At 46.5% G+C, this 27349-nt stretch overlaps 1 protein-coding gene across 4 annotated transcripts in view; it reads right to left on the minus strand.

Moving 5' to 3' along the window:
- Positions 1-27349, minus strand: part of TCF7 (transcription factor 7) — a 64221-nt gene that overhangs the window by 14992 nt on the left and 21880 nt on the right. For all 4 annotated transcript variants that reach the window (XM_030458871.1, XM_030458873.1, XM_030458872.1 and 1 more), the window contains exon 4: positions 1463-1595. In XM_030458871.1, the coding sequence (XP_030314731.1) occupies positions 1463-1595 (133 nt within the window). The remainder of the gene's footprint in view (positions 1-1462; positions 1596-27349) is intronic.

Below are 27349 nucleotides of genomic sequence, written 5' to 3' on the forward strand. Positions count from 1 at the left end.
CACAGTGATGAATGCTGAGGGACTCCACTGCTGATCATAACCCCCATGGAGGGATTTAACCAGCTCATCCCTCGGGTGAGCTGCTCCCAGATTGCTGAAGGCTTTCCAGGCTTTCAGTGAGCCCCTGGAGGCAGCTCAGGGTGAGGGGCTCTGGGAGTAGGGCAGAGCTCTGTGAGGCAGCTACAAAGGGTGTGTGAGGGAAGGTGTGCTGGGTCACCTTCCTGGGAGACTTGGGAATCTGCACGCTTCCTCTCAACGGTCAGAAATCTGCCATTAGCTGAGCTTTTAATAGGTTTATTTGGTTAACTCTTCAGATTCTTCTGCTGAGTTTACTACACTCTGGGGGCTGACAAGCAAACTGCTGGCTGGAAGAAAACCAGGATGTGCCTGGGTATTTTCTACACTGGACCTAAATCCTCCCCATCAGCATCCCTGATGAGTCCAGAACATGGCCTCAGGGTTCAGACCAGGGATAATTCAGCACATCCTCTGGCCAAGAGCATCCTCATTACCCCATCGTTTTAGCAATGAGGTTAACTTAGCAAAGCTGATGTCCCTGGGACAGTTTGGATCCCTCTTGAGTGGAGACCTTTGCCCAAAACACAACAGTTGTTTTTGTGCCTCTGTTTTCACACTGATTTCTGGGCTCTGTTGGACCCTGAACCACTTCCTGAATGTAGTGTGACACAAAACTGTGAATTTGCTTGCTTTCATGTGAAATCAAGACCAGGTTTGTGCAAAAGCCTGGGGAATCTGAACAGATGCACTAACCTAAGGTTGAGAAAAGTTAGATTTCACTCTCAGCTTGCCAGCAACCCATGAAAAATGATGGGCTGGGGTGAATTCCTGTGCACATACCTCTATTTTACAGTTCAGGGTTTAACTTCTACCTACTGTACTTTCCTCTGCAGCCTCACGAGCTAATTGATGTGTCCTGGACTCATACAAGAACCCCAAGAGCCAAACTGTGTGACAACCACCTAACGTGTGGCAACAGACACACACTTACAACAATCCAGCTAGCTACCAGACACCAATCCTGTTTAGTCAAAATATTTTCTGTTTCAGGCATTTTTTTCTCTCAAAATGACAACCTGACAACAGTTGGGGTATGAGTCAAAGGAAAGATAACTTTCCATTTTCTGGTTGACTCTTACGCATCATCTCGCAGGCTTTGGTCTAGAGCTGCAGGAGAGAATTGAGCACACTGGATCAGCTGAATTGGCACTTTTGATACCAAACTCCTCTTCATTAGGATAACAAAGCATTGCCAAAACACTAAAACACTAAATAAAACACTAAATAAAACACTAAATAAACTCCTGCTGCTAAGCAATGCCCCAATTAACCAAAGCTCTTGACCATTGTCATTGATTTGTGACCAGGATGGTGACATCCTTGATCAAAGAGGTTTCCAGCACTGCTCCCCTCCCACCACACAGGTCCCCAGTGGTGTCATTACCTTGTTTCTGGTTGATGTCAGCGGGCAAGTGGGGCGAGTGGGAGCCATGGCTGAAATGGTCATTGCTGTAAGGGATGAGTGGGGTGAGCGGGTGGACTCCATGGGACGGCTGCACAACGGGAACTTTGTTGGACTGCAAGAGAGAAGGAGGGAGAGGGCTCAGAAGTTGTTGGGCTCTTGAGCTGGTGCCCTTCGCAGTCCCGTTGCTGCAAGTGAGGCTGGGAATTTCTCAAAGTCCCCAGTGACTCTCAAGGGCAAGGCAGAAAATGCCCTTGCCTACTTAATTAACATTTTAGCTTCCTGCAGGAAAAAACCACAGACCGAGCAGTGACAACAGCTGAAGGTGATTGCATGGGTAGGTGAACTCAGACCAAATCAGTGTGAAGTTTTCAACACTCAAGAACATTTTTTTTTCCCCATTCATTTCCATCATCTTTCCCTTCAGGATGAACATTACAAATGTGTTTAACCAGTGCATTGCTCTTGTTTTCTGCCCTGTGCTGCCCACAGGGTCTAAATCTGGACTTTCACATCCTGCACATTCACTCTGAAAGCCACGCTTGGGCTTTCCTAACAGGGGCTCTCAAGCTGGGAGAGCCATGCTGAGGGCAGTGCCTTTCACACCATGACGTGGTCACCAGCAAGCCCTCAGCCTGAAATCCCACAGCAGGGAGAAGGATCATCGGGAGCTGAGGCAGCACTGGGGATGCAACAAATCCAGGAAGAACTGGGAAAGAAAAATCTGTTTCCTCTTGTAGCTACTCCTGCTAATGTATGGTGAGGCCATCGGAGCCCAACGTCTTTGTAAAAAGTGCTTTTTTTTTTTTTGGTGAAGACAACGGGGAGTGCTGAGTGTTGGAGCAGAGAGAGGGGAACCTGTTCAAAAGAGCTGTAAGGAAAACACAGACACACAGACACTCACACAGACACACAGACACTCACACAGACACACAGACACACACACGCAGAGACACAGACACACACAGACACACACACACAGACACTCACACAGACACACAGACACACACAGACACACACAGACACACACAGACACACAGACACACACACAGACACACACACAGACACACACACACACAGACACACAGACACTCACACAGACACACACACACACACTCACACACACACACACTCACAGACAGACACACAAACACACACACACTCACACACACACACACTCACAGACAGACAGACACACAAACACACACACACACTCACTCACACACACACACACACACTCACACACACACTCACATACACACATGCAGCCGCTGCCGTCCGTGCCAGCCTCCTCGCCTCCAGCGTCTCAAGCTGCTCCCTACATGCCTGGTTTCGCCCGTGGTTGCCTTTAAACCCAAACTGACTTTGCCTTGGTGGTGGAATGTTAGGATTTGTCCCAGATAAATCCCTAAAGAGAAAGAGGACCGAGAGCACCCCTAAAATGGGGAGGAAATGAGAAGGGATAGGTAAGAAAGCTCTGCAGGGGCTAGGAGCTGGCTACTGCTAGCCAGAGCTCTCGTGTCTCACCAGGACAACTACAGATGATTTGCTGCGTGACTTTTGACAAGTCATTTATCATCTATGGACTTGCTTCACTGGTGCCTTTCAGGGAATCACGGAGTGCATTGGGTTGGAAGGGACTTCACTTGGGTAAAATGATTTTGCCCAGCCAAAGAGTGAGCACAAAAAACCAGTTGGCTTCAGTGGAGGTGGCCCACCTGGAGCAGATGGCCCTGGAGGACTTGCCCTGGACCTCTCCCTGCTGCTCCGACCTGCTTGCACAGCAGCCCCAGAGCCCTGGGCACGTCCTGTGTTTTGCATCACTGCTCCAAGGAGGAAACCCATGGAGCGGAAAGGCAAACAGACTGATGGAGACGCTGCTTTACATCTGTCTTTCCCGCAAAGGATTGCTCATGCAAATAAAACACAGGAGGCATGCAGGTTTGCATTTAAGAATGAATGAAAACCTGAATTCCTGATGCTTACCAGGTGCAGATTTACCCTGTTACATTGGGATACTGGGAATGTACCCTCCCCAGCACAGACTGGTGTGGTAGAGACGTTCCTGTCCTGCAGCAGGGCCACGGGCTCTGTGGTTTTCCCATCCAGAGCAGCACTGGGCTGGCTCCTGCTTAGTTAAAACACATGTTTGGAGCTCTCAGCTTTTACTATTCCTGCCCGTGAAATGAGATGAAGAACTGCTTTTCAGTGATATTTCTAAAATTAGCAATGGCTTAGCTTATTTAAAGGCCAGAAAGCCTGAATTAGGGATATGCAGTTCGACGTGACACTGACACTGGAGCAGGAGGAGCTTGATGCTGAGCTGCTTTGAAAACCTCCACTGAAGCATTTCTGCTGCTCAAAGAGGGCCAGATCTTTCCCTTCCCATTTGCCCTGTCCTTGTTCCAAAGCCCAGCACCATCCACCAGTCCTGCTGCCTGTGGCTATTACCAGGAGACACAAACCACTGTAACAGCAGCTCAGCAGTCCTGATGCTGGTCCCCAGGATACCTCAAGAGTAAGAGGAGAGCACTCGTGGTTACCACAAAGGCATGGTCTGTCCTCCTTCCCTATCAAAGCAGAACCTGGTATCTTGGAGGTACAACAAGTTGCAGCTCAGTAGCTCAGATTTTCCATCAGTTCAGGTGGGAAATGAGATGTTGCACCACTAAGATGAGCTGGTCTTGTTACTTCTACACCTGCACTTCCTTGCTGAAAAACATTTCTCCTACTTAGTCAGGAAGAGCTGGTGAGGAGGGATGCTCAGGAGGAAAGCAAGGCAAAAAAATTCTGCAAGATGATGAACACCCCCCTCCTGCTTCCTCCATTTGGGAGTCTGTTGCAGGAATACATATTCCCAATTGAACTGACCAGGGGAAGAAGAAAATGTTGCACAAAGAACTGGAGAAGCAGAGAAGACTCCTCCAGTGTTGATCCTGATTTAAATTCTGCAGCTGCTTCTGATTGTGGTCCATGTCTACAGCTCCTGCTCTTCACCAGATACACTGCAGCAATCATTTTTGCTGTGAAATCATACCTTGTTTAAAGAAATCCATATGCCAGAGAAATAGTATAAATTTATCTTTTTCACAAGGTCCAGATTTATTTTCTGAAATCAGCTGCAAGGCTGAAAAATCCTTATGGGGTTTTTCAAAGCCAGAACTTATCAGCTGACAATGTCTATGCCCTAAATTTAACCCCATAATAAATGTTATCTGCTGAGTGGGATGATTTATCAGGAGGGCATTTGGTCCTGTGTCCTCTCACAGGTCCCCTGGGAGGATGAGGATGGGGCATTGAGGTGATGCACTGTGGTTTGGTGAAGCATCTCACTGATCTCCTGCCCAAAGCTGCTGCCAACACAGCTCAGAGCAGCAGTGACAGAGCTGCTGGCTACCTGCCCCCCCAGAATAATGCAGCTGCTGCCCACTGTCATGGACCCAGCCTCAAGTCACCCCAAATCCTGTCCCTCAGAGGCTGGGGGAGGACACATGAAAGGGCTCTGGGGACAGTTTTGTGTCACCTCTCCCAGCACAGCCCTTTGAGGGCAGGTCAGAGAATGAGCTGTGCAGCCACAACCTCGGTACAGAAGTGAAGAGCAGGACACTGACCCTGCAGCACATGGGGACTCCTCAGCCCCCACCAACCTGGCTGAAAATAATTAAAAAGAAAATAAAAAAGACTCCCAACCAGACTGTGAGGGAAGAAGCTCCCTCTTCGAAGCCAAAAAGTGACTTAAGTGACTTTAATAACTAGAGGTAACTGGATGAGCAAAGAGAAAAAGTCATGGCATTAATTATTAAGGAAGACTAATTGTTGGCAAGGCAAAATTAGGAGACCTCATGCATGGGGTGGCTGATTGCGAGAGCAGCTCCAGGCTAACTAGAAAACCATCCTTTTGCTGAGCACACACAAACCCAGCAGGTCTTTCCCGTGAGCATCACCCTCACAAGCACAGCCACACTGGTTTTCAGCTCTGTGGTGCAGCCTTGGCCCCTGTTCCCATCCCATCTGCCCAGTAAGGGCTGCAGCAGGGCCAGGGGCAGCTCAGGGGTGAGCTGAACCTGCCAGCATGAGGTTGGTTGATCAGAACTATAAATGAGGGTTTTCTTTGAGCCAAACACGAGTTTTTAATTAGAAAATGGCAAGAGATGTTAATCAAACGTTTTCTGGAAAGCATCTCCTGTTAGAAAGTATTTTGACTTGGTTTTGAAAGACTGATCTATTCAGTCATGACACACTAAAAATGAGTAGTTTCACTTTGCTGGTTCAACAGACTTTTTTTCTTCCAAACTGTGAAGCTAATCTCCACAAAATACAGCACAGAAGGTTAAAAGCCAATAAACCAAACCAAAACACTTCCATGAACTGTAGTACTCTGGGTTTCTAGCTCTGTGAAGATACTGGGAAAAAATTGTAATAATTAAGTCAGCCCTAAGGTGATGTTCTGTGCCATCAGCCAACCCCCAGTGTGCACCACCACCTGCCTGCAAAACCTGGCTATCTGTCAGAGCATCACCCAGCTCCCTGTTCAAAGTGGGGAAAACTCCACATGAGTTTCTCCCATGGGATTTCTGGACATCTTCATGCTGCTCTGATACTTCTGTATGGTTTCTTACACGATGTTTTAATAGCTACTCTGAAATGAGAGACTGTGTTTGCAGATGGGCCAGCTGGGGCTTCGTCGAGGGAAAATGGCTCCACCATTCAGGCTCCAGAATCAGTATCAGAGAGGGGGGGTTCTGCCAGCTCATGGGGTCCTGAAAGCACAGGGGGATTTTGTAGGCAAAGGGGACTTTACAGAAGGGACCTGAAACACATGGGAGGCTGCAGTAGCTGTGGTCCCACAAACACAGAGGACACCCCATACATAGGGGACCCCTGCATATAGTGGATGCCCCTCACACAGGGGACTCCCTGCACACAGGGGACCCTGCAGGCCAGGGAACAGGGTCAGACTGTCAGGACTTTGCACAGCACCAGCATGGCTGAGGCCCAGCACCACCATCAAACACATCCCTGGGGCAAAAGCACCAGGCAGCACCCCAGACAGCCCAAATCCCTGTGGTCAGCCCAATAAAAAACAAAGCACCGATGATCCTGCTGGAAATCCCAGCACCATGGGAGCCACCATCCATCCTGGCAGCCCCTCCATGGATGTGGAGGAGTTTGCAGGGAGAGGAAAGCCCCACAAGCCCTCTGTGATGCCCAAAGCTAAGTGCTCCCATCACTCCAGACCCAGCAGGAGAGGATGGAAGCACCCTGGGGGTGCAGGATCTTTCCCCCATGGCAGGGCAGCACAAAGCACCCAGGCACACGAGCCCATGGCCAGGGAGAGTGCTGTGGTTTCCAGCCTCACTGGGGAGCTGAGCCGTGGTGAGGTGAGATTAGTAACCTCACTTTCAAATGTTCCCACATTGTTGGCCCCAAAAATAGTGAAATGAAAAAACCTGTGGGCCAGCCTGGTGTGGGGCAAGGGGCCTGGCTGAGAGAGAGCAGCTAGGGCTGGCAATTGTGCCATACTGGTGGTTGTCACCGTGGGGTTTGGGCAGCCTGAGAGCTGTGTGTCCAGCTGTCCATGTGTCTGACCTGCCCGAAGTCACCCCAAATGTGTTCGCTTCGACGTCACTTCTCAGACAGGGTGAGATGAGTCAACGTGCTGGCTATGAAAAACAAAACCTACAGAGTTTTGCTGTCGCTGATTCAATGAAGAATTAATTCCTTTTCACAGCAAAATTAGTCATCAGGCCACAAGACAGAAAGTTGTAAGGTCAGGCTGCACCGAGCTTGCTGGAGCTGGTGCCCGTTACCAGGGGGGAATGGGCCCCCTGCTCTTCATCCCACAACCAATCCAAACGAGAAGGTTATTAGGGATAATATTGGGAACTGTTCCTGGAATGGGTCAGGACCAACGCTGTCATTCAGGGCAGTTGAGGACCTGGGGCCTGTGCCTCAACCCCAGCTCTGGTGCAGTTTCAGGGCATGTCCAAGTTCTGATCCCATCTCCCTGCTCCCTCAGACCATGTCAGCAGTCACCTTCCCCTCCTGGCGTGCTGCACCAAGAGATGTTGTGATAAAAGATCACCCCAAATCCTCACTGAGGACTGTGTGGAGCCCTCGGGCCAGGGCAGAGTCGACTCATTTCTGGTCTCAGCATGCTTTTTTCTCTTTTCTCACTTTTGCTGCAATTGCGTGGCCCCAGCACAGAAAGGAAGCAGTGAAAGTTAAAGCCACCCACGCTCAGGCACTGCCCTTGCCCAGCCCCTCCAGAAAGGCTGAATTTTAGCAGCAGCTTGGGGTTGTTCAGCCTGGAGAAGAGAAGGCTCCAGGGAGTACCTTATAGCACCTTCCAGTGCCTGAAGGGGCTCCAGGAAAGCTGGGGAAGGGACTTTGGACAAGGGCCTGGAGTGATAGGACAAGGGGGGATGGCTTTAAACTGGGAGAGGGGAGAAGTAAGTCAGACATTAGGAAGAAATTCTGCTCTATGAGGGTGGTGAGACCTGGCTCAGGCTGGAATTAGATGATTTTTAAGGGCCTTCCAAGCCTGGGCCTGGGACACCCAGTGTGGCCACAGCACAGAGGGCTGGAGCTGGCCCATATCCTCAGCACCACCAAGGGTTCCTCCAGGAAGCAGAAGACCACGGAGAGCACTGTTCCCTGTGCAACCTGGCTGGCCCAGAAGTGCTCACAAGCAGCAGTGATACAAAGGGGAAAGTACTAATTTGCAGCTATTAATTTTTGCATTAATTCTGCATACAAAATGCAGTGAGGAGCTGATCCATTTAAGCCACACATTGCACATCCAGGCAAATATTGTCCTTGCTCAGGTTTTTATATCCCTGCACTCCATATTTTGTGGTTGATGGGGCATTATTCCCTCAGCTCTTCCCTTTCCCTCTGGTTTCTTTCAGCTTTAAAATCCCGCTCTGCTTTCAAAATGCCAACAAGGCATCTGAGCAGCCCTGCTCCTTTTTTTGGACATCAAAGGGGATGTGCTTGCCTTAGTGACAAAACTCACTAGGATGTGCCACTCAGTGGCACTGGGGGACTCTGTTGGGCATGAGGGGTAAGATCCTCTGGAATTTAACATCTTCCATGCCCCAGCACTCAGAGAGGTGGCCAAGCTCCAGTCATCATGGGGACAAATATAGCGAAAGAACTTCAAAACCTTTTAAAAGTTCTCAGTGACCTTCTGTGCTGCTGCTGGTTTCTGTTGTTAAGCAATGATGGTTATTATTTTGAAGTTAAACACTGCATGGGAAATAAGCTGAATATTTCACCACTTACGGGCACAGGAAGAGCTGTTTCACTTCTCGAGCATTTCATCTTCTAAGAGAAAGATGTAGGTGGTTCTTTGCATGGAAAAATAAAGACAAAAGTCCCTCCCAGAGGTTGCTCTCTATGGTGACTAAGGGCAAGCATGGAGACAGTTACATCCCATCTGAGAGAGGAGAAACCCCCTGAAAAATGATCTTTTGGCATCACTGCTCAGTGTTTACAGCCACAGTCTGCAGAAGAGCCACTTCACTCCAGAAACTTCCTCAACCGTGCAGAAAGTTCCCCGTGCTTGGTGCCCTCTTTGCTGCTGTGATGTGAAAAGCAGCTTCACAGTGATGTATCTGCTCCAGAGGGGGCAGAAACATATCCTAAAACACAGCCCCATTCTGGGCTGCAGGGCAAAAAACAAACAAACAAAAAAACCAAACAAACCCAAAACCCTTCATGCTACCTGGTTCTGCGAATTTGAATCAAAAGCTGCAAAGCCTGGAGTTACTGGTAACACTTGAAGCTTCAAATGAGGAGGCACTTAGTTGACCTGTGGAGGCTGATAGTATCTGACCTCCTTTATTTCACTCAGAAGGCGAGTGGTTAGTCTGATACCCAGAATTAATCAGGGAAGTGTCCAGGAGGGCAAGGGAGGAAAGCAAAAGTATGCCACAGAGCCAAGGCCTGCCTGTGGGTAAGAGTCAAGATCAGCATTTGCAAAAGGAGCAGAGATATCACCCTCCATGTGCCTGGTGACCTGCAGAGGGTTTGCACTGAACAAGCCACATCCCAGACTCGAGACACCAGCAGCTTGGGGCATTTTCACCCATTTTGAGAAACCCTTTGCAAACGCCAGCCCTGGCTGGGTGCTGGATCTGAGCTGAGGTGCCTTTGGCACCCAGTTGTTACATCCCTGCCAGCCAAGGACACTGCAACAGCCAAAGAAAAATCCTGTGAGATTTCTGGGTGCACCTGTGGGTTCCAAGAGGAACCTTCTGGGTGTTGGTGCCATGCAGGTCTCTGGAGGCAAATGTTTGCATCAGGAACCAAAAAAAAAAAAAAAAAAAGAAAAAAAAAAAAAAAAGAAAATCACCAAAACCAGGCCATGGACTTGAAAGGGCACAGGGGAGTTAAGATAACACAAACCCCCAAAACACTGATGTGATGTAAGGTGTTTCGATTTTCTGAACATCAGAAGGGGTGAAACCTGCCCCTTCGTGCCACAGAGCCACCATGGATGACACCTTTCTGTGGGTGTCACCACTGTCACCCGGGGACCTGGGTAAGAGAACCCATCACAGGGCTTTTGTCCCTGTCTCTAGGCTTGGGATGGTGTGGCTGCCAGCTCCTCATGGGAGGCACTGTACTTCTTGTTTTCTTTTATTCTACTTTATTCCAGTTTGTTTCTTTTCAACCCGCTAGGCTGAAAGCTCAGCTTTAGGGGGGGGGGAACCTCACCATGGATGAATGTCACTGATTGAAAAAAGAACAAAAAAGACAAAAGACAACAAATCAAAAGTGGCTCACCCCTTCTGAAAGTAACCCCCTGACTCGGGGACTGCCCTGTGAAAATTTAGCTTTAATAACAGTAATAATAATAACAACAGTGATAATGATACCATGATGCTGCTGACTTGTTCAGAGAGAGCTTTGTCCCATAGCGTGCATCCAAGCAAGGCCACACACTTGCAGGTGACACCAAGAGAAGATCTTTTAATGTCAAATGTAGCCGTGCCCAAGCACACGCCACCAGCTAATTAAGAGATAAGATGATAGAAACAAGGATGGTAATTTGTAATAATTCTTGGGGATGCATTGCTCTGCCAGGATGAAATCCTTTGGCTCTTCCATGGATGTCAAATGCCTTTCCAATAGGGATGGCAACAAACTGTGGCTGCTCTAAGTCTCCTCTGGGATCTCTCCCAGACCTTTCTTCAGCACTGCTGCTGGGATGACCCCAGGGGTGGCCAGCTGTGACCTGAGATGTCACTCCCACCCTGGCAACAATTTTCCCAACCAGCTGTGAAGCCCAAGGGACAAGGAGCATGGCCATGGGGATCCCTCCCTGCCTGGCTCCCCAGAACCCATCAGGAACCCTGGTGTAGGAGTGGGGAAAGCTCCAGCCCGAAGCTGCCCCCGCATTACCCTAATCTGCATTCCCACTTATTTCCCAGTTTCCATGATAAACGGCTCTCTGGAGGTGGTGGAGGGAAGATAATCCCCTCTGGAGCTGAAGGGCTGCTTTATTGACACCCTGCAGCTGTAAGGCGATAGCAGCTTTCCTTGTTGCTCACTTTCAAGGGTGACATGTTTACAAAGAATGCTACAGCCACTAATCCTGGATGATACCCTCTGTCTGCCTAGGAGAAATCCTCATTTTCTTGATAGGAGGAATTAGTTTCCTTTAATGCTTAATACCCCTTTTTTTTTTCCTACTGAAAGCAAGCAAGTGTTATTGTGCCAAGCAGAATAAACATTTTAATTAAAATGTGGAATTCTATCTTCCAGTCGAAGTCGTTGGAGCCCCCAATGCTACGTCAGGCTCTGCTTTGCCATTTTGAATCTTTCTCTGATCTCTTAATGCACACGGTTGCATTAAAACCTGGGCTGGGTGGATTTGCATATAATTAAAGAGCAAGGGAAATTAACAGGGAATTGAATGGTTTTCTCCTCTGCCCATCTGATGTTTCCAGCAGATTAAAAAGAGTTGATTTTTTTAATGACTGTAAAAATGCATTAAATGTTATTTAACCTTTTTTTTTTTTTTTTTTTTAATTCTGTTGGGGGGAGGGAAGCAGACAGACCAAAGAAATAAACTTATACATATGATAATGAACACCTCCTATCGTGGGAAGCAAATATCATTATAATTAGGATTAGAAGGGAATCCTAATTAATCTTGTCCTGCCACTTGACATCTAGAAGTTCCTTAAATGTTACCTCCAATGAGATGTAAAACAAGGAGCAGTTTAAAGGCTCGCCAGCTAATCCCTGCACACGGTGAGAGGAACTGCCATGGCCATCAGCAGTGCAGGGGGAAGGCTGCCCAAGCCTTCTGATTTTAGGACAGATTTAGGATGGGGTGGTCTGATCTTGGATTCAGGCTGAGGGTGAGCACACATCTGTGCTGCCTAAAATTCCTAATCCCCCACAATGAGCTCAGCAAGCCAAGAGAGATGTGATGCCCACAGCAATGCCTGACTCCACGAAGGGATCTTTTTAGATCTTTTATCATGTTTATTTTTCAGTCTTGTCTGGTCTATTTAGCACTACTTCTTAGGCTAATTTTCAGGATGGGATGGGAATGAATGAGGAAACTCCACCCCCTGCCTCGATTTCATCTTCTCCACACTCGTGATGATAAAGATTACCTACTGGTATTAAGTCATACATATTTTAACTCGCCTCTTGTCATGTGTCATCAAATCCTGTTTTTCAGGTATTGAAATTCATAGATTTAATTGCATAAGATTTTACTACAGGAGTGGATGGTCGTGAGATTATTTTCATCTTTGGGTCTCTGTATGGAAAGCAGGCTTGAGAGAGAGCTGGTTTCCAAACTTCAGACCTTGGCTGAAAGTCTCATTTTCTAAATACAGGGCAAGGAGGTGCTGCACCAGGGGATTATAACTTGGACTGGCAATGAACACAGCAAACTTTTATGCTTTATTCAAAGCAGTAAATAACAAATGAGTCCTGCTACAGCTAGGTTGGCTTCTCAGCATATTTCTTCCAAGAGTTTTTGGCTACAGGTTTATGGCAGCGACTGTAAATAACAGCCTGGGAACAACCTGGTTAGAAGAGACACAAAGTATTTTCACTTCGAAACCTGAGATGACAAAAAATGTGTCCGGTTTTGGATTTCATTTTAACCCAGGCCCATCACAAGTTCACAAGGAAGGACTGATCAAAGGCTTCATGGCAAAAAAACCGAGAAAGTCACAATTTTGTGAGGGTTTGATGAGAAAAATAATGGATGAAACTGTGCTCTTTCACCTTGGCTTTGCCTTGAGTTTCGGGTTCATCTGAATATAAGAAGCAAACTGAAGATAAGATGCAAACTCACAAGGACTGAAAGTTTAGTGCAGTTTAATGATCCTGTTCTTATTAGAGGAGGTTGCCACCTGTTACAGGACAGCATGGGATCAGGAATTTTAAGCAACATAATTTATTTTGTCAGAAGAAACAAGTCATGGAAACCACAACTCTTCACAGGGTGCATCCTCACTGAAGTTTTGTTGGGAAAAGTTTAGGACAGAGTTTTTAGCCATGTCCTGGTTGATGCACTGGCCTTCCTGGGAGACAGAAGACTCATACAAGCCATCCTGAATCTTTTTATTTTCATGCTCTGATGAGATTGCAGAAGCAATCTCCTTCTGGACTGTGCTGCTTTATATAAACCAGGCTGACCAAGCATGAAGATCTTGGTGGCCCAACCCTGACTGGGGAGAGCAGCCTGAGTGTGGTGGCTGGTGATGTCAGTTCCCATCACCACAAATTTGAGCTATCCCAATTTCATGCAGGCTGTGAAGGGATTAAAAAAAAAAAAAAAAGTGAAAATACCAACTTTTCTGGCTGAGGTCAGACCTGTTTTTCAAAACAGCTCACCCTGGGAGCTCGCCCTGCCCCGCGGTCAGCCGCGACACGGGACTCCACGGAAAAGGTTTTCCAGAAATGTTAAACAAAGCAGAACTGAACAAACAGGAGGGGGTGTGTGCAGCTGGTCCCACAACAGGCAGGGATCAGGGCTGCTGAACTGCCAGAGCATCCCTGTACATCCCTGGTACAAGCACTGCCTCTGATCACTGCAACTGCTGCACCACTTACACCCGTTTAGATGAAAAGAAGAATTGAAGAAGGAACAACACAAGACAATCCCAGGTACCATCAGCATATCAAGCTCCTGGCACAGGTTTGTTTGATTTTCCTAACCAGATAATTAATTTAACCCACTACCAGCTATTTAGCTGTAGGTCATTTTGTCACTCAGGCTTCTTTTAAAAAAAAGCCCCTCAACTTTGCAATGTCCTCTGCTCTGTTCCAGTAACCAACTGCAGCAGTTGATGGATGCTGAAACTGAGGTTACACAGAACACCAACTATACTAAAAACTGTATCTACCACACCTACATGCACATAACCTCCACATGCCTACAGTGCCATTTTTTAGCTTAGGCATTATTCAGGGCCTGAGCTGGAAGCCTGTGTGTCCCACATCTGCTTTCTGAAAGTCTGGGAATGAAAAACTCTTGCTATCAGGACAATGATCCACACACAAAAACCACCCCTGCTTCAGTAGTGTTTAATTTTTTAAAGTAAAGGTGCTCTTCATAACCAGTGTATTGTTCATTTGCTGAAGAATCCAATGAAAAGACTATTTCCATTCAGGATTTACATTTTCCCTGCAAAGTTTGCAATTAAAAAAATAAACCCATCTAAGATGGGACATCATCTAAGATGATGCCTTGGAATGCAAAAGGTAAAAACGATACAGATTATGAAGGATTATGCTTTTTCACACCTCTCTTGGCTTTAACTGAGGTGAGAGAAAACAATTTCTTATTAAAATACGTGCTCCAAGCCCCATCCAACCCAACCTTGAACACCTTGAGGCAGCCACAGCCTCTCTGAGCAACCTGGGCCAGGGCCTCACCACCCTCACAGCAGAGAATTTCTCCATAACTTCCTGTCTTCCAGTTTAAAGCCATTACCTCTTGTCCTATCACTCCAGGTCCCTGTACAAAGTCCCTCTCCAGCTCTCCTGTAGCTCCATCAGGTGCCCTAAAGTCTCTCTAGAGCCTTCTTTTCTCCAGGCTGAACAACCCCAATCCTCTCATGAGACCTGTCTTCACAGGAGAAGTGCTCTAGCCCTCTTTCTATCCTATTTATGGGACAGAAAAAAAAATTCAGTGCCAGCCAAAGTCAATGATTTATCTCACTGATTTATCTCACTGAAGGCCAAACACAGAGCAGCATCTCCAATGCTGCCAGGTGTTCACTGAAGTTTTGAGAGGCTGCAAAACTGGGAAATGCTGCAGCTCACCAGCCTGGGAGATTTCAGGTGTTTTATCTGCTGCATTTTCCTTTTGTAAACGTGCATAAACAAGGCAAGGTGCTTCCAGCTTGTCAGGCAGACTGATTCTGCAGCACCATGTGAGGCAGAAGCACTGTGTATACAGAAGAAAACTATTCTTAAACTGCAAGTTTAACAGCAGCAGGAAATTTAAGTCTGTTGAGTTCTGCAGTGTTTTAGCACCTCTGCTTCAACTCTGATTTACTCATTTCAGAAAGCTGTGCCAGCTCTGCAACCACAGCAGCTCCGTGCTCCACTGGTTATCTGGGATGCTTGGGGTTCCAAGAGAGCCCCACCACTCACCTAAAGCTTCCCACAAGATCCCACAAGTTTGTTGTGTTAGGAGGAGACTGGTGACACGGTCCCCAAAACGCTGCCTTTGGTCAATGTCTCTGATCTTCACAGCTCTCTGCCCTGCTCTGTTTTGTGTTTGTGCTGGGCTATCTTCAGACCAAGAGCTGAACAGCAATTGTGTTTCTTAACTGTAAAGTGGTTTTTTAGGATGGAGACCTGTTATCTCCTGCATCTGAACAAGATCAAGCTCAGCAGAGTCACTTCTTGGTTGTGATCCCCACCATGCAAACAGTAAATACTGCTTATAATAGAATATTTATATAAAAGATTTCTATACATCTTATCCAATAGTGCAATAATAGTTACCATATACTCTTACATTCACATCAGTGGCATTTCCCTATTTGCTTGCCAACCCCAGAGAGAGAAGGGGAGTGGGGAAGTCACCAAGGAACAGTGGCTAATGAGTATTTTCCCTCATTTTGCTCTTATGACAGCAAATTCTGCCACTGATTTCCATATCCAGGAGTATCATCTGGCTCTCTGAACAGCCTTTAGCATACAAATTTATGAGGATCAAAAACTGGTTAGAAACATAAATGGGTGCACAGACACAAACATCAAGGATCTCCTGCAAATTCCCTGTGTCCTGCCCCTCCATCCCAGCAGGAGCTACAGCCCATCTCCAGGTTGTAGGCACCCTTGGACACCCCAGAGCTACCACACACAGCACATCTGTAGGGTGCCTGCACCAAGGGACCATGAAATCACTTGGAACCATGAAGAAAATGGCAACAAATCACCTGGTGCTTTTGTACAAGGCATCTCAACTCCAGCACAACACTGAACTCAACGCCACAGCTGGAGGTGACATCAAGACAAGGTCTCAATGGCCAGTTTCCAGGAGCACTCCCACCTGGCAGGAAAAAGTATGGCACATTGTCACCTGGGCAGCTTTGGGATGGGTGGAAGAGAGGAAGAGGTGCCTGGCATCCCAAAACAGGCTGCTGGGAACCAGCATGCTCAGCCCAAATCACCACGAAGTGAAGGGGACACTTGCCCTCTTATCACCTTCCTTAACACCCTGGCCCTCTTCCTTAACCCTTGGGCTTGTCAAGTTATCAGGATCCAACTGTCCCCATTAACACAAGCCACTTGCATGTTCCTTTCTTTAAAAAAAGTTGTTAATATTTTAAATTACTATAATTTGTGCTTGGGACTAATAAATCATAATTATTCAGCAGAAAACAAATTGTAGTGTGCAATTTAATCCCTCATATCTAGTCTATCTACTATAAACTACCTACCAATGATCTAATGAGCTACCTGGCAATCAGAGGTTACACGATTTATTTTTTTAATTTTCCTTTTCCATGGGGTGTTATCTGAATACCTGCCATGCCTCTGCTCTCACCCGAGGTGTCCCAGGCTTCACTGGCTGCAATGACATCTGCTGGTGGCTACAAACCTTCTCAGCTGGCCCAGGGATTTTTATTCACCATAGGAAAAGCAGCAGCTCTGTGCTCCTGCATTTTGGTTTTGTTTGGGGTTTTGTTTGTCTGTTTTTTTGTGTTTTTTTTTTTTTCCCAGCTGGGGGTACAGAGCTATGGGTCAGTATTGATGAGAAAAGGAATAATTATGCTCCATCTGAACAAGCTCAAGAGGTAAAATGCACTGACCCACCCCAGCAGACCACGGGGCACGATGCTGCTCTGAAACTTCTTGGTGTGCTCTCCAAAAAGCCTGGGTGCCAGGGTTAAAAAAGGAAGGGGCGGGTTTCACTGTAATGGAAGAGTCAGAATAATTATAAGTTACAGGATCATGGCAAAATCCAGAGCAAAGAAAACCATTTCCAGTGGCAGATCTCCAGCAGTTTCACGGAAAGATAACCTCAGTTCTGTCTTTGGGTGGCCAAGGCACACCTTGGGTACAGGACCACATGGACTTGAGTCCTGTGAAGCTCCAGAGCCACAGGCTAGGAAAGAGTTTCCTTTTTCTTGATTTGGGGACAGCCACATCTTCCCAATGCACTGGACCACCCAAGGAGCCCAAGAGCTGTCCCCAGCAGGCTGTCCCCAGCAGGCTGTCCCCAAGAGTTGTCCCCAGCAGGCTGTCCCCACCCGTGCAGGTGGACCAGGACAGTCCATGTGCCACTGGGGCAGTGGGACAGCCTTCACTGTAGGACCATACTGTGCACTGGGTGCTCAAGCATCTTTAAAAAACTTTCCTCATAGGTGTCTGGCTATCCCTGAGAGCTCGATACCTTCATGCTAAGCCTGAATCCTGGTTCCCTTTGCACGAGGATTCCTGCTACCAAACCTGAGGCACACAAGGAGGAGACACACCACCAATGCCAATGCCAGTCAAAATCTGGAGGAGGGCTGCAGATGCCAACATGAGAAAGGAATTTGTTTTAAAGGGTCCTTCAACTAGGCCACCAGGCACTGAGGGTGGTGGTGTTTGATGGTGCCTTTCTGCTGAGGCTGAATTCCTCGTGCTTCTGTACCACAGACTTGAACGGGGATTGCAACATCTCTGCCCTGACCAGGGTAAGACAGCTGGCACCCAGGCAGGACACATGAAGAAGTATTTACAGTCATCCCTACTGCTTGGCATTTTTTGCTAGAAGGCACATTATGGGAAGGAACACACTGTAATATCCATTTTCTGAATTTCTACAAAAAGTGAGTCCCCAGAGTGGAAAGAAGGGGACAGCCTGATACCACAGCTGCTCTACCTACAGGAAACACTTTTCATTCCCACGTGATGGGACTTCTGTCTTCCCTGATATTCCAATAACTTCAAAGTAATTCTGGAGATAGTCACTTAACGACTGTAACAGGAGGGTGCTGCAGGCAGCTTTCTTGCAGGGAGAAACTCTGAAGCCCAGCAGCCATCCCACACCACGGCATGACCTGGCCACCATCTGGGGACTTTCAGGCCATGCTGAGAAGAAAGGTGATGGGTGAGACCAGAGCACAGCAGAGACTGAGGGACAAGACTGGGTTGCTCCATTTTGCATGGCACTGCTCCATTTGCATTGCACTACCAGCCTGCCAGCTCGGGAGCTTTGAAGAGCCCGATTTGTAAAATCGAAAGAAATGAAAAGAAAAGAATTCAGTAACTCAGATGGCAGCCAAAGACTGCTCACCTAGCATTTTCCCACCTCGGGCAGGAGCTCTGATTAATGCTAATTAGCTTATCTTCACATTAGATCCTGATGATTCATCACTTACTACCCTAGGAATTATGACGCACTGGGGAGAGATATATTTGTAGATTCCATGGGTGTATGCCATGTCTGGAACACTTAAATGATTTTGGCATGAAAAGGGACCAACCACAAGCCCAGCTAATCAAACCAGCATTTCTCAACCTACACCTTCCAGTAGTTATAAAAAAGATTCAGAGCAAAGACAAGACTATGGCACTGAAGACAAATTTATCTGCCTCATCAGTGGTGTACAATCTTTGCAGAACAAAGGGCTTTATAGGCAGCCTGCCAGGAGCCTGTGGCTGCTCCTAGTTTGCATATAAATTTAAAAGAATTTTAATAAGTGTTAAATGCACATGATTATTTTTTATTTATAGCTGAAAGTAGGTGGATGCAGCATTTCATAAAACACAGAGAAAAGAAAAAGTACCCTTGGAAGTCTGAATGGAAATCAATGGAAAAACCTGTGACTGCTTCTCTCAACAAACTTCTGGGTATGTGGCTTTGCTCTCCCGTGGCCACGGGTATGGTGGGGATGGGTTTGAAGAGAAGCCTCCTCCTTCCCATGTGATGCATCAAATCAGAAAGTGCTCACAGATGTGTGCACCTCCTGGGAGAGGGGTGCAGTTGGTTTGCCTCCCCTATCCCAATGGGGACTGTTACTCAACACAGGCTGGAAACAGAGCAGCCCATCTGAACCCAGCCCTGGTTGGGGTGCTCTGCAACAAGGGGGCATGCAGGCTAGGAGAGGGCTTTGGCCTCAAGTTTCTTTGCATTCAGTTGTGAGCAAGCATGTGAACAGCCTGGAGCTTCTCTTCTGATAGTTCTTGAACTGTTGATTACCTAAATCTCAAATGCTCTTTTTATATGTAAAACAGTAGCAGCTGTCATACTCCTTCCAACTGAAGTATTCATTCTATTCTATTCTATTCTATTCTATTCTATTCTATTCTATTCTATTCTATTCTATTCTATTCTATTCCATTCCATTCCATTCCATTCCATTCCTGAAGCACTTGTCACTGAGCTGTAAAGAAGGGAAGGTCATTCCCTCGCACTCACTGCACCACCAGGACTTGCCACCTGCATCTGTTTATGGTTAAGCAAGGTAAGAAAAAACCCACAATTTTTCTGTGAGGGTTGAGGATTCAGCTATCTTTCAAAAGTGATGTGGAGTCATGAAACAGAAGAGATCAAAGACTTATTTGCGAACTTTAGAGCTATTATTGGACACGGTACCTGCTCAGTCAAAACTCTTTACCTCTTTTGGAGTTCAGAAGAATTTCATCAAAAATAGATCCTTGCACCACTGCTGAGCTGCATTCCATCAAGGCACCTTATTTACAAGAGGTTAATTAAGGAAACTGCTTTAGCCCAGTCATCTCACAGTGACGCCATCAGACACTCTTCCTTGAAGCCTGTTTTTTTCCAAGGAAGACTCCTGCCAGACCATGCAGCTAAGGTGCTGATTTTTAATTCATCCATGTGACAGCAGGAGGGAAATGTGGGACAGGGACACTCCCCGACCCACTTGCTTGGGAAAGCAGCACCCATGACCAGAGGCAAGACGCATCAGCAGCACTCCCGTTTTTTCCTAGCTCATGGCTCCTGTGAAACATGAGCCTCAACTAAACCCTAAACTTAATTTGCAGAACAATATTAACCCCAGACCCAACCCCAGTCCCAGCTCGTGGGACTCCTGTTTTAAGGCAGGTTGAATATAAGTTACATCTTCATGGCTTGGGTGATAGTTTTGGTTAGGGTTAGTACTTGACAAGGGGAAAGCAATGGTGCTGAGGCAGGAGTAAGCATTAGGATTATATTCCAGGACAGGATGAACAGATGATGTTGGGTCGTAAGGAGGTGCAGAGGAGGTAGATGAGTAAAGAGAGGAGATGGAGCTCTCTGAAACCTTTTTCTTCTGGGACTGGGGATGGCTGCATGAGTTTGGGAAGGACCAAAATTACAGTTTTATCAGAAGAAACTGGTGGGCTAGGATAATAAAGGGATTTGGGGAAGACAGCACTGAAATGGAAAGCTCCTGTTGAGTGTTATCTGTGACTCCTTTGAAATCTGGGGTCACCAGGAGTCACTGGAGCAGCAAACGGGCTGAGGTTGAGGTTGGGGTAAGAGCTGGAATCCAGGAGATGACATAGGGGACTGTGAATGAGCTGCCACATCTCTCACAGTGTATTTGGTTTGTGTACAGGAAGATGTTCCCAGGGTTCAGCTGACACTGAGTGTAGGATCAGGACCTGTACCCAGGAGAAACTGCTGAGATTGCACTCCAGAGGAGGTCAATAAAGTGATCTGAGAGCTGCTGTGTGCCCCTGGGCCACACTGCCAACCATGGCCAGCAAGGCACTGAGGACCATGCCTCAAGCTAAGAGGTAAAGCTCAGAGGTAACTAAATAGTGTAGCATGGGACTGAGAAGCAGCTACACTGTCTCATGGCTTTTCTCAGCCAAAAACCTAAATTTTTCCCCTCCTATCCAATGTCTCCAAGCAGCTCTAAGCCCCATGCAGGTCAGTGCTCTGTCCTGGTCCCCAGGCTCACTTCCAGCCATGGATGGTGCTCATTCAGTTCACAGATCTCTACCAGCCCAACCCTTAAACTTGAAACTTGCCTTATCCTAACCAAAACCAGATTTTTTTTATTTTGTTTTTATTTTTTGCTCAACTGTACATTCAAGACAAATCCTCACAAAATTGTTGACATGTGAAAAATGATCGTGTCTTGGTTCTCCCAGTTGTGGCTGATGTTTGGCATTCAGCTCGTTGTGGGCATCTGCACCACTGAAGAACACAAGGAGTAAATAAGAACAAGAAACTACAGAGACACCACATACACAGCCTGTCTCCTCCAGGGCAGGCTGACTGACCTGTGAAACCCACACGTGTTGTCTTACAGGCTGTCAACCTTAGCACTGCAGGAGGAATCAAAAGTAAAAGCAGTTATGAATGTGGAAGGCAAAACTCTCACCCACTTCATTAATGCACAGTGATAAATACATCCAAGCCCTCTTTGCACAGTCCATACCAGGAGGTCTCTCTTTATTTTCCCAGTCCCAAAGTGGAAACTTTCCATTTCAGATGAGGCAGTCATCTGGTCAACCATGCTTTCCCCCCTGACATGTTGAGTAAGAAACAAACTATCAAACAAACTATCACCACTAGGACTTGCATCCTGCCCTTCTTTTCACAGGTACAAGTCACTGGAAAACAGGCAGCAGCTGTCATTTACTGCTGAGGCTCAAGATATGGAAGTACTCTTGGCCCTCCTTGTATTTTTGGGATTTGCTCCCCGGATCTTGATCCTCAGTGTGTCTGACAGCAGAGCAGATGCAGCCTAGATGGGTCCTGTGCACAAATAACTCATCTCAGCTCTCCTGGATCCTGCAGAAAGGCCACAACCTGCCTTTTCCCTGCCACATCCAAGCTGGGAAGATAACCATCCACCATCCAGGTGGGATGCTGAAGTGTCTAATTCTTGTATGAGCAAAAGCAAGGAAGATATTTATTTCTTATTTCTGGGAAAGCACTTAGAAATTAAAGACCCACAAAGACGTGAAGTTCCCTACAAAGATTTATAGAGGCTAAATGTGTGTCCAAGTTTGCAAAGAATATGGCTAAAGTAAAATCCAGGAGTGGTCACTCCCTCCCACAGCTGCAGCAAGCTCCAGCTCTGCAAAACCTTCCCTCTGTGGCTGGGGGGGTCAGAGCTCTGCTCACCCACTGCCCGAGATGCCCACAATCTCACCACTCAGCAAACACACATGGTACAAGGAAATCACCCCACAGCAGCCTCTGTGTGTGTGTTTATCTGCATTTGTCTGTGTGCACACCAAGTAAGTTAATTTCAGTTTCATGTCTGTAGTTCTTCACTGCTCGAGCCACCCAGTCTCCTCTGCCTGCAGTTGGTGTGTAGCAAAGTTTAGGTGAAAAACACCAAGTCTGTATTTTCCATAGTAAACCACAAGGGGTTGAAATTCACATCTCTGTATTTGCAAACAAGCAACTCCTGCATGCACAGAATACTGTTTCATTTAAACCCTCACCCCCAAAGTCTCTTACGTTACAAGTGTGTTCAGAAAAAAAGAAAGTCAAATTCTTGACCACAAGCAAAAAAAAAACCAAAAAAACCCCAAACTCCCACTGGCCCCACTGTATCCTGTGTACCATTAGTGAAATGGGAGCCTGTGTTTTGATTTCCATGCCATGTTGTCTTTCTGGTCTGGCTAGGGTTGGTCTAGACTGTATTCTGAACAGAAGGAGAAGCTAATCCTTTGCCTCCCTCCCCCTGTGCATCCCCGTGATACAGGATGAGCCCGGGCGTTCTCAGGCACAGGAATAATCACCCGCCAGGACCACACATTAATTTGTTCAGCTCTGTTCCTAAATTCAGTCTCTCTGCTTCAATTATCGCTCTTGTTTTCCACCCAACCCACAGCATGAGGTTTTGCAGGCTGGGTATTTCAGGCTCTAGGGCCCAGATCCTAATTCCCCATCTCTGCTCCTGGCTTCCCATGCTAAGGGAGCCTTTTCTTTGCTCTATACATGGGCTAAAGAATGGGAAGCAAAACCAAGGCTCTAAAAACACTTTTTACCACCCAGACACTTCATTATATTGCTCGCTTTTCAGCAGGTGCTTTAAACAGAAACATTTGACTGAGGGAAAAGAAGATTAATCCATTTGTGAATGACCAGATACTCTCATTAGCACTGGCTGCTGGTCTTCAGAAACTTGCACCACTGAATCTGGCTTGCTCACATTCTTTGTAGGTAATGTAATCCCCATTTAAAAGAGAGCCCAATCCAATGTCACTTGTTACCTCCCTTCCACAAACAGCAGTGGAAGGACAGAAGATGCAGAAATCAGACTTTTATTGCTGGCTTGTGCTCTACGCCACGGTAGAGGCTTACTTTGCCATGACAGAAGTGAACTAAAAAAATGGGGAAAAATGATCTAAATTCCTTGTTGCAGCTCCTGCAGCATCAGCAGTATGGCAGCTCCAGGTGGCAATGCCCAGCCTTTTGAGGAGAGGATGGATCTGGGATACACCCGTCCCTTGCCACAGCTCCAAGTACCTCCCTGCATGCTCCCCATGAGTAATGAGCATTATACCCAGCAGACTCACCCATTACTCATGAGTAAATCCATGCTTGGTGGCTTGGAAATGAAATGTAAAAAGATTTATATATCAATATCTATCTAAACAGGTTGCTACGACTGAAAAGGAAAGTCCTGTGCAAGGCCACCTTAGCACACATTCTCTGGGAGAGTGCAGAAGTTATTCCTGGTATTGCCAAGGAGTGTCCCACCATTCACTGATGGACTGTTTCCAGGCACTTCCACTCCTACCTGCGATTACAGCAGCTCAAGCTTCTCCCCTCCCTCTCTCTGGGCTTGTTTTTTGGGTGGCCCAGCAGTAGCTTGCATCTCCACAGCTGATGCTGGCCCCAGCACTTGAGAAAACCACCCTGCCTTTTCCATCCCTGCCTTTCCAGCCAATTTTTACCCAGCTGCTTTGCAAAAGAAAACCCAACTCTCTGGGAACTAGTTGTTTAAGGGAGCAGAGGATCAGAGACCAACATCTCAGCATGCTCTGCTCATCACTTTAAAAGCTGACTTTTAAAAAATGTATCAGTATAGCAACATTTTGCTCCTTTTCTGCTCTCCCCTGGTCTAATGCCCACATCGTGTGTCATGTCTTTAGCAAAGGCAGCAAGGGGCAGAGCGCTGCAGCCCGGTGAATCACCCTCACTCACACACCACGTCCCTCCAGCCCAAGTGAGGAACCCAACAGCCAGTTCTGCTGTGTATGGAAGTCAGGACATTCCACACGTATGAAACACAGAGATCAGAACAGTTGATAGAAAAGTCCTTTCCATAAAGCTGATGAAGAATACGCTGCAGCACGGGGCAATGGGCGGTGCAGCAGGAACAGCAGAACCCTGGCACGCTACCCAGGGATGCTGCTGTCTTCAGGCACTGTCCTCATGTGCTCTCCTGGGAGTTTGGTATCTGGGCCTCTGGTGTCACTGGATTAATGCCCTGTTTTGTAAGGACGATGGTGCTGCTGCACCTCCTCCCTCCCTGTGTGATCTACCTGCTGTCACCCCACCAATAAGGGGAAAATGGAGAGGAAAAGGTGGCCTGGGGACACAGTACGGGACTGGGAGCTTAGCACCAGGTGGCACAGGGATGCAGGAGAAGGATGAGCTGGAGACAGAGTTCTCTGCCCAGGAAGATGCAAATATATAACCCCCCCTGCCTCCCTGATCTGTATCTTCCCCCAAGGAAGGGATTCCTCTGAGGACAAGGGAAATCCCAAAGCATCACTAGATTTTCAGGGAAGGCTGGAGGACAAAAAAGGCACCTGCCTCCCTTTGAGTCTCCAAACCTTAGAGGCCTCTCTGCCAGCAGAACACCAATGGAATACTGCAGGGTGGTTTGTGGGATTGGAATAGTTTTCTGTAGAGGTGTTTTGTAAAAGCAGGATCACCACCACCTGGCAACAGTGTGAGTCAAAGGTATGGCTGAAATCCTCCTCAACTGCAGAAGAGGTGCTCTCAGCAAAGGGAAGTGGTTAAGAGGAGATACACTCACAGCTGCTTTCCAAAAGCAAGCAGCTAACTCTTTTTTTCCTAATTCAGGTGGATGAGAACCAATAAATGGCTCCAAAAAATGCCCACGTTGGCTTCCATAGTTATCAGCTTGTGATTTCATCATTCCAAGACTGAAATTAAATATCTGAGTTTTTTCATGTTAGTCATGCAGCCTTCCAATGGAATATGAATGTCAAGCTGGGTCAAACTCTCTCCTTCCTCCACATGGTCACCAATTCTTAGGAATATATAGGTCAAATTCTACTCAGACACTCCTGTAAAGCTATTATTTCAAATTATATGTTAATTATGAACGTTGAATGTAGCAACTCTTCCTTTTAAAGACAAGCTTGCTTGAGGACTTTAAAACTCTTGGTATCTGCAGTAAAATGTTTTGCCTTAGAGTTGTTGTCCTAAATCCTAACACCAAGACAGAAGCAGAGAACAGAATGGGCAGAAAAAGTGACAATGGTTGTAGCCTGAAAGAAGAGATGTTGATCTAGAATTTCTACCTCTTTGGCAAGATGATGCAGAAAATTATGTAGAAATATTGCAAAACAGCAAAAAAACCCAACAAAAAACTACCTTCACATGGAACTCAGGTGGAGCTGGGGAGGCTGGATTAGAGTTGGGATCTAAAGAAAACATTAAAGCATCATATTCCTTGTTTTGCATAGGGCAGTACACATGAAAAAAACACCTAAAGCACAGAAATAAGCATAATTAATTTTCTTTCACCTAATCTGGTCTCTGCAAAGAGACCTGGATAGGATCACATGCACAGCAAACCCAAAACTGGAAGCACCCAAGCACAGCCAGTGATCTGAACAATTAAATGGAGAAATTCAAGCAGAATGAGATGAAGATGAAAGAGAATGTTTGAATGACGCCACTCGGAATGCAGAGCTCTGCAGCACCTTGCACTGCTTGGCTCCAAGAGCAGGACATGAGATGCTCCCATTTTGGTGTCCTTCCTTCATCAGCTAAAGATTATAGATTGTTAAACACAATACTGACAAAACGACAGAAATTGGCCACTGATCAAGCAAGAAAAAACCCATGTGAAATGTGGCAGTGTTAGGTCATAGGCTGGACTGGATGATCTCAGGTCTTTTCCATCCTCAGTAATTCTGTGATTGAAACAAAAATGTGGATAAAGTCAGGGGAAAGGCACCCCTGACTTTCCAAAGCAAGATTTCATTTTGTCTGCTGATGTGACTGCCCTGTACTTAAAGAACAGCAGGTCACAGGCTCTTGGTGAAGCTGGAGAACACTCTGTACACCCTCTGCCAGCTCCCCAGCCACAGGAATCACACCTTAGGATCTCCACATTAAAAAATAAAAACCAAAAAAAAAAACCCAAACAACAGAAGAAAAATTATCCCTTTTGACAATACAGAGGTCTGAATATGTCTTGGGGACTGGGATATCCATCTGCCTGTGGATGAAGTCCCCTCCCAAGTGCCAGTTTGCAGCATGTCAAGAAGAGCTTTGGCCTGCTGGCATCATGAGGTGGACCAGAATTATCACCCAGGGATGTGCAGTGATAAAGAAAACAATTCTGGCATTTGGTGCAGGCTTTTTCCATCTCTGTCAGAGGCAGAGGAGCTGGGCATGTCAGCAAGTGGAAAATTCACGAGCTAATTTAGCAAAAAAAAAAGGAAGTTTGACAGGCTTTGAGGTAAAGTCAGTTACAGTAATGTTATGGTACTGAGGTAAAATAACTGAAAAAAAGAACCCCACATCATCCTAATCTCTGTTCAATCAATTGCATTGAAAAAGGCTGAGGGAAAAGAAGTGTATACTTCATTCTGTCAAAAATACACATTTTTTAAAGTCTAAATTGCTGTCAACACCCCATTTGAAATGTTGCATCCTACCTGCTGGAACACCCTTCATTTTATCAGAATTTTTAAAATGCTGTGAAAACCTCTGTGTGCTCAAGGGATGTGGATGAGTTGCTGCTGTTGAAATTCAACAGGACTTACACAGCAGAGACCTCCAAATACACAGTGAGCAAAGCTTTTATATATTAAGCAAAAAAAAATTACAAACAAAGTCCTTGACCTTGCATGTATAAATCCTTGCAAATACAAATACATGCTAATAATTTTAGGCACAAATTGTCAGGCTGGTTTTGACAAGACCATCCATATATGTGAAATCCTTCACCTATGGGAGCATCTGCAGCTCCAAGCTTCATGAAGTGTGAAGACTTTGGAAACCTTGCCCATAGATGAGGCAGTAGCCATTCATTTGGCAACACAAGGCATTTACAGCCATGAATCTTCAGTGTCCATACAAATCAGACAAATCAGAGTTTTTAAGAAATAATATAAAAGTTGTGCTGCTTGGACTTTGGTCCTCTCTGTGTGGGACCCTTGTGTGAAGCTGCACAAGGGCAAACCTCTGTT

The sequence above is a fragment of the Calypte anna genome, chromosome 13 (genome assembly GCF_003957555.1).
Source record: "Calypte anna isolate BGI_N300 chromosome 13, bCalAnn1_v1.p, whole genome shotgun sequence".
Lineage (NCBI taxonomy): Eukaryota > Metazoa > Chordata > Aves > Apodiformes > Trochilidae > Calypte > Calypte anna.